The 12,324-nt window shown below is 36.5% G+C and overlaps 1 protein-coding gene across 1 annotated transcript in view; it reads right to left on the reverse strand.

The window, feature by feature from the left end:
• AGBL3 (AGBL carboxypeptidase 3) overlaps window positions 1-12,324 on the reverse strand; it is a 42,334-nt gene that overhangs the window by 18,529 nt on the left and 11,481 nt on the right. The window contains exons 4-7 of the mRNA XM_087934679.1: window positions 8,834-9,016; window positions 6,012-6,119; window positions 3,926-4,073; window positions 16-798 (exon numbers count right to left, since the gene is read on the reverse strand). Of these exons, the coding sequence (XP_087790805.1) occupies window positions 16-798; window positions 3,926-4,073; window positions 6,012-6,119; window positions 8,834-9,016 (1,222 nt within the window). The remainder of the gene's footprint in view (window positions 1-15; window positions 799-3,925; window positions 4,074-6,011; window positions 6,120-8,833; window positions 9,017-12,324) is intronic.

Consider the following 12,324-nt stretch of genomic DNA (forward strand, 5'->3'; position numbering starts at 1 on the left):
GTGTTACCTTTTTACCTTTTGATCATGCTGCGGGTATACCAAATAGAAGGGAAAGAGTCTTTAAGATCTGATCTATAATTGCGATTCAAGTCCTTGCCGGATAAAGAGCAGCGATAATTGCCCACAATCACACCATCTGGATTCAACATCGGTACCACTTTAAAAATAAAAGTGTCTCGAAGCAATTGGGCATTATCTGAATCCCCCAGAAGGTAATCCAGAAAGCCCTTCATCATCCACGAACTGTTTGTTTCACCAGGATGCACCCTTGCTGTCAAAATGACTGCTGACTTGCATTTTTCCCTATTAAAATCTTGCAAGGGATTGGTAATAGTTAAAACATAGACTATATTCCTAGCCAGAGAATGACATAATATACGGATTTTGCAGAATTTGGAGCGCCTCGGGTCTCTGGCAATGGCTGACAAGTAGTCTTGCAGGTTGCTGTAAGTGTATGGATAGCAGTGGGCAAAATAGCAAGTATCCCTGTCATGTGGAAACTGGAAAGTCCATGTCAAGGAAAAATATTGATGCCCATCACTGCTGAAATTGTTTTTATAATACTTGATTTGATCTCCTGTCCTTTGCCACCCCACCTTGTGGATCTTTGCTTCTGCTTCTGAATATAATAATGGACGCATGCCACGATTGTACAAGCTTGTTGGCTTGGTGAAATTGACAATGGTGAATCGGTAAGGTATTCCTGCTTGGGTGTTGGTAACCTGGAAATAGTACCATTGGGTGTGCTTATTTGTGTAGAGATCAGTACGCAGTGTCAACTGGTATTCAAAATCATTACTAGCAAGAGAAAAAGGAGAAAAATATTTTTAATATAAATTATACATGGGACATTAAACTATTGTGTGATTTATTCATGTTTGACATATTTCCTTGGCTCTCGTGCTATGATGTCAGTCTCAAAATGCTCCTCTAGAATGGTGCGTATGGTAGCTTCCCAATGACCGGAATTCCCACTTCATTCCACCACCCACCTCTGAGTTTCTCTCCTTTATACAGAAGCCAAGGGGCTAAGGTGCCTTGACTTCTTCAGGCCTTTATTCCTGAATGGAGAAATAACTGTCACTCCCACAGTAATGATTCTTTGTTTTTTTTAATTGTAAAGCTAACTATAGTAAGGGCAAAGCATGTGTTGCTTCCAGCTTTTAACGTCCAGCTGGTTGGCTAGAGAGAGCATCAGTAGATGTTAGTGAATAATGAGAAAGATGCCAAGTACTACATAGAATTGAAAAAGATGAGAGAAGCTGACATCTGTGTGGAAGAAATTATGTATACATGTAATACATGTATAAGCTTCTCTCCATGCTCAGACAACATACAATGGGATGTTTTATTACTTTATTGTGCAAAGATAACAGCTCACAAATATGAACACTCAGATCCCAGTAGTGGTGCAAACTATACACAAATACTTTGTGTTATTCTTGGGATCCAATTTCAGATGCATTACTAGTTCAGAATTAGTTATACATTCACATGATACTCATTCCTCCCTCTAAGATGCTAAGTATGTCAAATATAAATATGTATGTTCCTATTCTGCTCCTGCTGTAGATTAGAATATTTCTACAAGAAAACATGAAGGATGCCTAATTTAGTTTCTTTCTCTGTTTTTTTTACCATTTACAAAGATTTTGATAAGCAGGAGCAGCATTTCTGCTAGTCATAGTTAATTGTACTTGAGAAAACACATTATTTTCCTGACAACCATCTATTGTCTTCGTCTTATAAAACACATAAATAGATTGATTGGCAGTCACTACCAAAAGAACTGACATTTTAACAACTCAATAAGTATACTGTTGCAGAAGAAAAATAATTTTTAAGGTGCTCATGAGAAAGGTTAAAGTAATCAAATACATTTAATAAAATGGTCTCGGTTGTAACAGAGATAAGAGAATTTTGTGGAAGAAAGCTGACTGGGCAATTATAAATGCAGAGAAGTGGAGGCAAGACAAGTGAAAGGGTCCATGCAGAAAGGAGAGGAGTATGGAGAGCAGATTCTGGAGATGGCAAAATGGAAAAAAAGAATAGGGAAGGGAAACTGGATGTAGACGAATAGTAAAAGCAAGATGGATCGTATGAGAACATGCAGTATAAAGAGATACAAAAGGACAATCCTTTGATTGAAACTACGCCAGATTTTAGAGAAGTAAAAAGACTACTGATGCGATTAATGGAGATGCAGTTTGGGGTCTAGTGGGGCCGTTTGTGAATTGCTGTTGCTATCGCTGCCACACTGCATGCACATCAGCTGATTCTCAAAGCTCTTAAAAGGTCTTCTCAGACTCTGACATTTGTGTTCGTCATTGGCTACCCTTTGGTTACTTCTAGGAAGACATTCAGTAAAGCAAGTAACTGTAGTCAAGGAATTAGGTGGGCAGTTCCCTGTACTCCAGAACTGGAAGCAAGGAGAAGTGGATAAGAATTGATTTTACAGGTCACTCAAAATCTAAGGTAATGGATTTGTTCATTGAGATGAGAAAATACAGAGTTGAAGAAGGGCTGATGGTTAAACTGGAGTTTGTGGTGGATCAGGCTGGGAGAAATGTTGATTTTATGAGGAATAATAGTAGAGTTCCCCCCCCCCAAATAATAATCGTGGGGAAACTTATTTTTTACTTAAATAAATCATTCATCTACACATGAGCATGCAATCCATTATAGCCCCTCCCCCATCCCCTATATACTGTTCATATTTTTTACTTAAATAAGAGCAATATATAAGAGGTGGGGAAGGTTGGGGGGGGGGCTATAATGGATTGCATGCTTATGTGTAGATGAATGAATTAGGACTGTATACTGACTTTGCCAAAGCAATGACTGGATGGATGCAGTAAAATTCAAAGAGGGAAGAAATGGGATGTCTGTCATTCCCTTGAACTGTTGGGAGAGTGAATAGAGAGAGAAAAGTGGAAAAAGAGGAGGGTGCAGCATAGCAGGTATAATAGGCAGAAGACACAAAATATGCCTGTCAAACCATACAATACAAGCAGAAATTGCAGTGCTTCAGCTGGCTAGATCTTATGCCATGAAGGGCTTTACAGAGGAAAATGAGCACACCAGCTACCACAAATGATGGTGCATTTGTAACTGTACTAAATTATTTTTTAATCTTCTGGTATTAATTTAGAAACTATTTATAATCTTCATAAATGGAACTGAGTATAAATTGATGTAATAAATACATAAATCCAGTACTGGGGCAGTATTTGCTAAATTACCATTGAAGATTATTTATCGTATGGCACATTCACCTCACAGTTTGATTAAAAAGCACAAGAGACAGAAATATAAAAAGTGAAGTTAAAATTGAAATACAGATAGTCCTCGACTTACAACCACAATTGAGTCCAAAATTTCTGTTGTTAAATGAGGCATTTGTTAAATGAGTTTCACCCAATTTTACAACCTTTCTTGCCATAGTTGTTAAATGAATCTGGCTTCCCCCATTGACTTTGCTTGTAAGAAGGTCGTAAAAGGCGATCACGTGACCTTGGGACACAGCACTGGTCATAAGTAGGAACCAGTTGCCAAGCATCTAAATTTTGATCACATGACCATGGGGATGCTGCAACAGTCATAAGTCCCTTTTTCCAGAGCCATTGTAACTTTGAATGGTCACTAAATGAATTGTTGTAAATTGAGGACTACCTGTATTATAAATGCATATCCAGATTGCAGGTATAATTTTTGCTTCATTTGTCACAGCCAGGAAATCAGCACAGACCATTGAAGAAAACATGAAGTACAAATTTATTAATAATGACTATTTTTTAAAAAACAATGAATAAGACTTTGCATCTCATTTCATGCTGTCTAAATTCAAGGTCTACCAAGGATTAACTTAATGTCTCAGAAAATGGACTATTTTGCAAATTAAAAGAAAAAATGGGAAGCAACTTACATTTTGACCACTTTTTGCAGATTTCCACTTTCAAATCGTGCTTCAAAGATCAAAGTATTATCCCAGTCATTCCATGATTGAGGAAGCACTTGCTTTGAAGGGAAACATCCCCCTATTCGAGAATATCTAAAGTTGGGGTCCTTGTTGGCTGTTGAGAGGAACAGAATATACCTAATCTTCAGCTGCAAAATATTGTTAAAGAAACATTTTCTTAACATATTTCATTGACAACCAAAAGGCACTTGTCTCAGTATTCCAGCAAGCAATAGTTAATGCATTGCTCAACCAAGATGTATACTGCTTACATAAACTTACTACAATAAATATATGAAAAAACAATCGCAACAATTTCCCTTAATGATGTTAAAGTGGACAGCAACGTAGAACAACAAGGCGATACAATATCACCTATCCTTTTCTCAGCCTGCCTTGAAGAAGTATTTCACAAACTAGACTGGGCAAAAGATGGAAGAAAAGCCAATGGCCCCTATTTAAAACATTTAAGATTTGCAGATAATGTTGTTTTCTGCTCACAAGACCCAGAAGAGCTACATAACAAGAGCTGCATGAAGCAGGAGAACCATTGGCTTAAAAATAAACCTGAAAAAGCCAGGTTATGTTTAATAAATTTACCAAAGAAAGAAAAAAAATATGTCTGGAGAAGAACTAGACATTGTAGACCACTATATATATGAATTGATACTGTAGACCACTATATATATGAATTTCCTCAAAGGAAGGCAATACAGTAAAGCAAATTGAATGGCGAGTTAAATGTGCTTGGCAGACATTCGGCAAGCTAAGCATAATTTTCAAGAACAATCTTCCCCTATGCTTTTCAATCAGTGTGTGCTACCTGCTGTTCACCTGCCAGTGAACATGAACACTAAACTCACAATCGATACAAAAGCTACAAGTGGCACAAAGAGCCATGAAAAGATACACGCTTGGCATTACAAGTCAAGATAGAAAGTCCTGCACATGGATTAAAGAAGAAATGAAAGTATGTAATGTCATCAAGAGAGTAAAAGAATTGCAATGGAAATGGACTAATCACATAGCAAGAAAAACTGATGGCAGTGGATCAAGGCAGTCATAAAATGGATTCCACTTGATAAAAGGTGTCCACAAAAAAGACCTAAAACAAGATGGATCGACGACATCAGCAAGTATTGTGGGCCTGTTGGGCAAAAGAAATCTCAGGACCGTATTGGTTGGAAACATAATGACAAGGAAAGTCTTGTAGATTAATAAAGGTCTTCCAAAGAAAAAAAAAGTACTTCAAGAAATCGGGCTCTAGACATAAGGTAATTCAAGGGTTAGTAGTAGAAGTCAGACAGGAAAGCTAAGGAGATATTGCACTGCAGTCAATCAAAAATGCAGTTTTTCTATTCAAGCCAAGTGCTTAAAAACAAAATATTTGAATGATTAAAGCAGAATGTGGTTGTTTATCAAACTGATTAGCATCTTAGCCATAATTGTATAAGGCATATCTTCACCACTACTCTTTTATTCTCTCATCCTTCAAAAATCTAAAATTTAAAATCATTTCAGTGAAGCAATAAGAACAATAACAGAAAGGTAGAAGTAGCCAAGAGACATATATAAGAGAGCGCAGTCCTGAGGATGTTTAAAAATGGGAAGGTGGAGACAAAGGAAGGGGAGAGAGGGAAGGAAAGAGAATAAAGCCACAGTTTTGATTGGATTAAACTCTTAAGGAGGTAACAGGGTATAAATTATCTTCAAAAACACTGATCCTATTACTTGGCACAATAAAACCTTTTAAAAATTAATGATCTGTTACATTAACTAAAAGGATAACCAAAGAAAATAACTAATTCTGGCAGAAAGAAAATTAATTTATTAAAACTGATACACTTCAAAAGATTTGTGGCATGGATTATGGAAAATGCTGTACATTTAGTGTTACAAAGATTCTGATGCTAAAATTTAGGATCCTAAGTTCTAGAGCTCTTTTTGTCTTTTGTCTTAGAATTTGTATGTAGAATTCTATTTGAAAATTACTTTGTACAATTAAGATGTAAATAATTAAGTTATATGTGTTCTCAATAAAATCTGGTCAAACCTTCATCTGCTAAATACACGACAGCACCTTCCCCTGGATCCAAACACTGAGGCTCAAACTCTGAACCTGTGGGATTATAGAGAGGCTCTGGATGAGATGGAATCCATTCTGGAAAGAAAAAGAAAGAAAATAGCCTTAAAATACTGTGTTAAAAAACAAAAATAAAAATATATTTTAAGGTGCAAAGGGCAGGATATTTTTATTCCTGCTTATAAGAAGACAATGAACTTAGTTTTTTTTTTAAATAAAAAAGACATATTGATTGCCCTTCATTTTATCTTTTCAAAAACATAAAATAAATTGATCAATTTTGTTCCATAGTGAGATTCTTAGCACTGCCAATAATCCAAACATAAGTCTTCAACACTGAAATATGTGCAGTAGCCTGCTATTTTATTATATCTTTTCTGCAGTAGATAACTACTAGATTTGTAACCTTTAAACTTTTTGTTATGTTTTATTAAATTAATACCACTTTTTAAACAAATATTCAAGAACTGTTTCTTCTTTTTTAATTCAAGTTTTTATTTTATAGCATATAAAAATTCCAATTCCAATTGAACAGTGTGTTGTCTAAGTACAAATAGTTTTAGGAAATAATCAAAATGTTTACAACAATATTCATTACATTGATATTAATTATAGTAGTGTTAATAATAATATCAATATTATTTGCTTAACCAATTCAACATATCTTCCTTATATCACTGATCCTTTCTGTATATTTCTGTTTCTAGCTCCTGGTTTTTTCAGCTAGACATTGATAAAATAAGTCCCAAGTCAGAAAGTATTCAGTTTCTTTCTTTTCCTTGATTATAAGTGTGAGCTTATTCATTTCTACACATTCTAATATTTTTTAAATCATATTGGGATATCTTCACTTATCCATTGTTGCGCAAATACAATTCTGGCTGCAGACAATACATGTAAAATTAAATATGCATTCCCTTTATTATATTTATCCAGTAAATAGGTGTGTTTCTTCTTGTGCTACAAAAATGGAAATATAATTTTATAACCTGAGCAACAGAAATTTACTGAGCAGTTATGATAAAATTCTTAAGTTAGGTAAGGTTCTTCCTTATATTGTTAACAAGTTATACAGTAACATCAATGTTGACATGTTATTAAGAATAGGAAGAAAATTTATAAAAAAATAATTATATGAACCAAGTGAGCAGTGTGGTGGCCTAGTGGTGAAGATGTTTGCCTCCCACTTGGAAGGTTGAGAGTTTAATCCTAGGTAGCAGCAGATGTTTTTCTCTCAGAGTGCAAAGATAAAACATCTGTTGTGAACTCCATATAGGCATCAGGAAGGGCATCCAGCCAGCAAATGCTCAGCTCCATTCAGCACCCCAACTCTACCCAAAATCAAGGGATTACAGCGCCATGAAAAGAAAAAAAATTCTAGGAACAAGATGACTAGTTAAAAAAATCAAGCATGTATCAGCAAGTCCCTGTTTTCCGCTGTATTTGTACTGGTAGAATATTCTATAAATAGAAATATGTTAATATAAAAATGTATATACATGCTTCCTTTGTTATATCTGGGGGTTGCCACAATTGGTAGGCTTATATAACCTACCTTCAAATTATTTGATTTTATTTTAAATAGCAGAAGACTGCCTTTGCCAGAAGGTGTCATCACAGGAACTCAAGACTTCATTAGAAAAAAATCCTGCACAATTCCTTTTGCTAAGATCCTATACAACCTGAAACAAATATAAATTTCTTTCCAACACAATTTCTAGTAAATAGATGGAGATTTCCATATTGTTTAGTTGGCAAAAGTAAGGAAGCAGTTTGCCACTAATTGTTTCAATGTAGAAAATTTCCCCATATGCAGTTCTGAAATTTCTTGGTGTTCACAATCAAAATATTCAACAGATTCTGGCTTTTCTTTGCTTCTCAAGATCAATTATCAAGGTTGGCTAAAAGCTACTGTTCTTGAATTTGGCCTATAATCACAACAAAAGTGGAGATTCACAAAAGCTGATGAGTCTTCAAAATAAAAGGTCAGGCGTCATCTCAAGAGTATTAAATTAATTTTTATTTTTCTCATTTGCTGTATCTGAAATTAAATTAAAAGTAGATATTCAAAAGTATTCATATAGTACTCTATTTTGCCAAGGCCAGTTCCCTTTGTAGGGGATGCCTGTTGCCTGAGATGATAAGGCTAAAATCATGACATTACACTCTATCTCTCTAAGTGTCTCTCCTTATCTCAGTCACCCTTTGGAGCAAAAGTCCACAGAGCAAGGAAATTAGGGTTGGTGACCACATAAAATGCTTGTGTCATCATGAAGACTCTGCTGTTATCTACTGCAATGCTTTAAACCCATCTGCATGTCTAACTTCAATCTTTCAGACTGCCATTGCAATTAATTCAAACAAATGTTAGGTTGATCAAATCAGAGCAATAACACATTCATTAATATATCATTGGATTATCCAAATAGGCACAATTGCATTAGTGCAATCCTATCCTCTTGCAACTAGTATAGAACTGTAACTGAGATTGCTCCATTGATCAGAAAAAGGTGTACAATTTTTAAGAATCTTTAGGCTTAATATAGTTGAATAGTAATAGTCAATTGTTAGAACTGTTCATTTCTTTTAATATGTCTAATCTATAATGCAGTTTTGCATTTCTTTACATTTAAATTTGAAAGATGAATTAACTGCATCAATGCAGAGTGATGAATAAAGAAAAAAATATTTAAGTGGTTGAAGCAAGTCAGAAAGTGCTTTATTGGAAATAATATTTCTTTGTGACCTATCAAGAAAAACATCACATTAGAAAAGGCTAAATAATTATTTACCAATATGCTTAATTTTTTCTCTGATAACTTCATACTGATGTGGCCACCGTACTAAGTGTAGATCTCCTGTAGAAGAAAGGCCATATAAATCTCGTGGTTCACGAAGTCGTGGCACCCATTTTCCAGAGTTATATTCCAATAAAATCTGTGTGGTACGTGGCAAAAGTTGATCACAAAAAGAATCTGTAAGACAAATGTGTGCATGTGTTGATCACTGATCAATTTTGATCTTGACGCTTCAATACCCTTCCCTCTGCAATCATGGATGGTAGATTTAAACAGTTCCCCTTTTTTCTGAAATACAGATTTTTCAAAGAATTGTGTTCTCACACTTAACCCAGCCCTTAATATATAGACGTATGAATAAGTAGAAATAAATTGATCTGACTAATATAATTTAAATGTTTTTCCTAAAACTTAAGTGCCCTGAAATCAGTTATATGATTGTTAAATGCTATAAACCTCCTCCACATTCAGATCCGACAAGAGAAGTAAGTTATTCACTGTGATGTTGTGGCAGATTGCATTTGATTTTTAGGATCTGATCTTAAGACAGTAATAAATTCTTCTTTTGTTAATTTTAAGAGTTTTTGATCTTGGAATTATGTTGTTCAAACAAATCAAGAATTTTGTCATCTCTATATCCGAAATAAAAATATTATGTTATGATTGTGGCATACTGCAAGCTTTGCAAAAGCTGCAAATTAGCCAAAATAGCAACAGAAAGTGCTCCATAAAACAAATGCATAATTTATTTTATAAGACTAGACTTTGAGTGAAGGGTTAGTCATTTACATGGTATTATCTAGTTTGATGAAGTCATATTTGAAAGAATCCATACTTTGGCAAGAATTGCATAGTAGCAGTGGAAAAATAAAGATGACTGATTTGCAATATTCTGAACCAATACAACTAGGAGAAAATATTCTGTGATGTAGCATGAATAAATGAATGGGAACAAGATGGTCTATTTTTTTTTACTGTTTTTTTTTACTATTATTTGGAACATTCAAAGACCCAAACAAACAAGAATAGTTCTGAATGTAGAACAGACCAGTTCTGGTAGTGCCAAGAGGAACTTCAGGAAAATGGATCTGAAGGTAAAGGAAAAAACCTAAAGAACCTAAAGTGGAAGGGAAACAACAGGAATAAAATATATAAGTATGAAAAGCTATTAGAATATAGATGAATTTCCCAACAAAATGAATGAAATTGACCTAAGAAGCTGTGAAAAGTGAACACAGAATGAAAAAAAATGTTACAGAGTCCCATAGAATACTTCAATTGGAAGTATGAAAAAGGAAACCTGACAGAATGATGAAACAGGTGAGACATATGATGGAATTATATTGGATGGTAGAAACATATTTATAGTGTACAGAAAAAAAATTGAAAAGAATGCAGTAAAAATAGTTAAAATGAGGGGACATAGAAGATTTAGAACTATTCTGATGAAAATTAAATAAAATTGAAGCGTGGAAAAGAAATCTTAAGTTAGGAACCATGAGCAGAGTGAATGGAATTAAAAGTGATAAAATAAAATGGTGGCATGTTGGAAAAAGCATTTTATGGGGACGAGTGTGTGTGTCTGTGAGCCATGTTTTTTTATTTTTCAGCAAGTCACTGAGAAATGTAGCCTTATGAGAAAGGAAATTAATTGTACATGTGTTTACTCATATAAAATATGTGATGATAAGGCTGAATTTTGGAATGTTTTGTATAAGATTGGAGTTGAAAGTAACTGCTGAATGTAGTGAGTGATAGTTTTTAATGTATTTATAAATAAATATAGACTGAATGCTTTTTGGTGACATTTGTGGTGGAATGTAGCCCGGATTCCCAGGAGGGAGGGAGTGCATTCCAGAGGAGCAAAAGAAAACTAAGTTTGTAAGAGAGAAAGAGAGAATTAAAACAGTTCTTCTGTAGGAGTTTTCAGAGTATATTTTAATGATATAAGTAGTCTGCTTTAGTTTGGCAAGATTTCTGTCTATAGGAGGAGAATGATAAAGGAAACTGCTTAGAAGAATTTGTGTGTGCCTTTCTTGACTTTTGGAGTCTGACACATTAGAGGTGTACAGGTTGGAAATGTAAATGTACGTATATCTCTTAATACAGATGATGTCATTGTTATGTCCCCGGGACTGACACAAGTTCCCCATCAGGTCCGTTCCTTCCGCGGGGGCGTCAGCAGCCCCCATTGGCTGGCTCCCTTCGACAGCCGGTTATAAAAGCCGGCTGCGAGGTCGAGCCAGCTGCTGTTCGCTGGTAGGTCTGCCTGGTTAGAAGCAGACGCAACAGCCCCCTTTATTCCCCTGAATAAAGTGTGATATTGGAATGCTCTGGTGTGGCCTCCCCTTCTTTCCGATCTATAACATTGGCGACGAAGGTGGGATCTGGCCAACCAGCAGCAATAGCAAAGAGCTGAAATCACACACCAAACGCTGAACCGTAGCCGCGCCGTGAGAGCTCGGTCAGTTGTGGATTGCAGAAGTGAAAGCGGAGCGTGTAGCCGCTCCGTGTAAAAAAAAAGAAAGCTACGTGAAGAGCAGGGCGCTGAGAGCCTCAGCCGCTGACACTGAGCACAGAATTCAACTGCTGTGTTCGAATTCTGCTGTTAGCAAGCTTGGCGCTGTACTCGCAGCCGCCAGAATGCATTGGGCGCGCAATTTGAATAGCTGTCAGCACGACGCTACAGCTATAGCCGCCTACGCCTTGGGGAAGGCGTGAAATTCAAACGGAAGTCAGTTACGGGCTACAGCCATAGCCGACAGAGTCACATAGAGCGTGAAACACAGAGAGAACCTCTAAGAGCTGAAACACTAAGCTGGGGCAGATCTGCAAGCTACTGCTGCCGCGCTTATCAGGGCCATTGTATTCCCAGTGAGATTGGCCAGTCTACCAACAGACTGAAAGCCACACTTATCAGGGCCATTGTATTCCCAGTGAGATTGGTCAGTCTACCAACAGACTGAAAACCCAATATGAATTCAAATCCGGCGTTCCCGCCATTTAAGCCAGATGAAGACAAGTGGGACTCTTACAGAAACCGCTTCAATCACTACATTGATGCCATTGGTCTGGCCGATGCTACAGAGAACAGGAAGAAATCGTACTTCCTGAGTTACTGCGGGGCCGCAGTGTTTGATACCGCCACAGCGCTATTTGCACCCAGGGAGTTAAAGAGCGTCCCCTGGCCCGAGCTGTTAGAGACACTCTCTAACCACTATTCCCCAAAACCATCGCAGATCGCGAGACGTTTTGCCTTTCGCATGAGGAAGCAAGCAGATGGGGAATCTATCTATCAGTATTTGGCTGCCCTGAGAACCGCAGCTCTCCACTGCGAATTCAAAAATTACCTAGACGACATGCTCCTTGACCAACTCGTCTGTGGAGTCAAAGACTTAAGATTGCAGAGGCGTTTGCTAGAAAAGACCTCAACCTCACTCAAGCGATCGAGGAAGCCTTGGCAGCAGAGCTAGCGACCCAATCAG

Source organism: Pseudonaja textilis, chromosome 5 (assembly GCF_049901715.1).
Source record: "Pseudonaja textilis isolate UNSWEBS1 chromosome 5, rPseTex1.2, whole genome shotgun sequence".
Classification (NCBI taxonomy): Eukaryota; Metazoa; Chordata; class Lepidosauria; order Squamata; family Elapidae; genus Pseudonaja; species Pseudonaja textilis.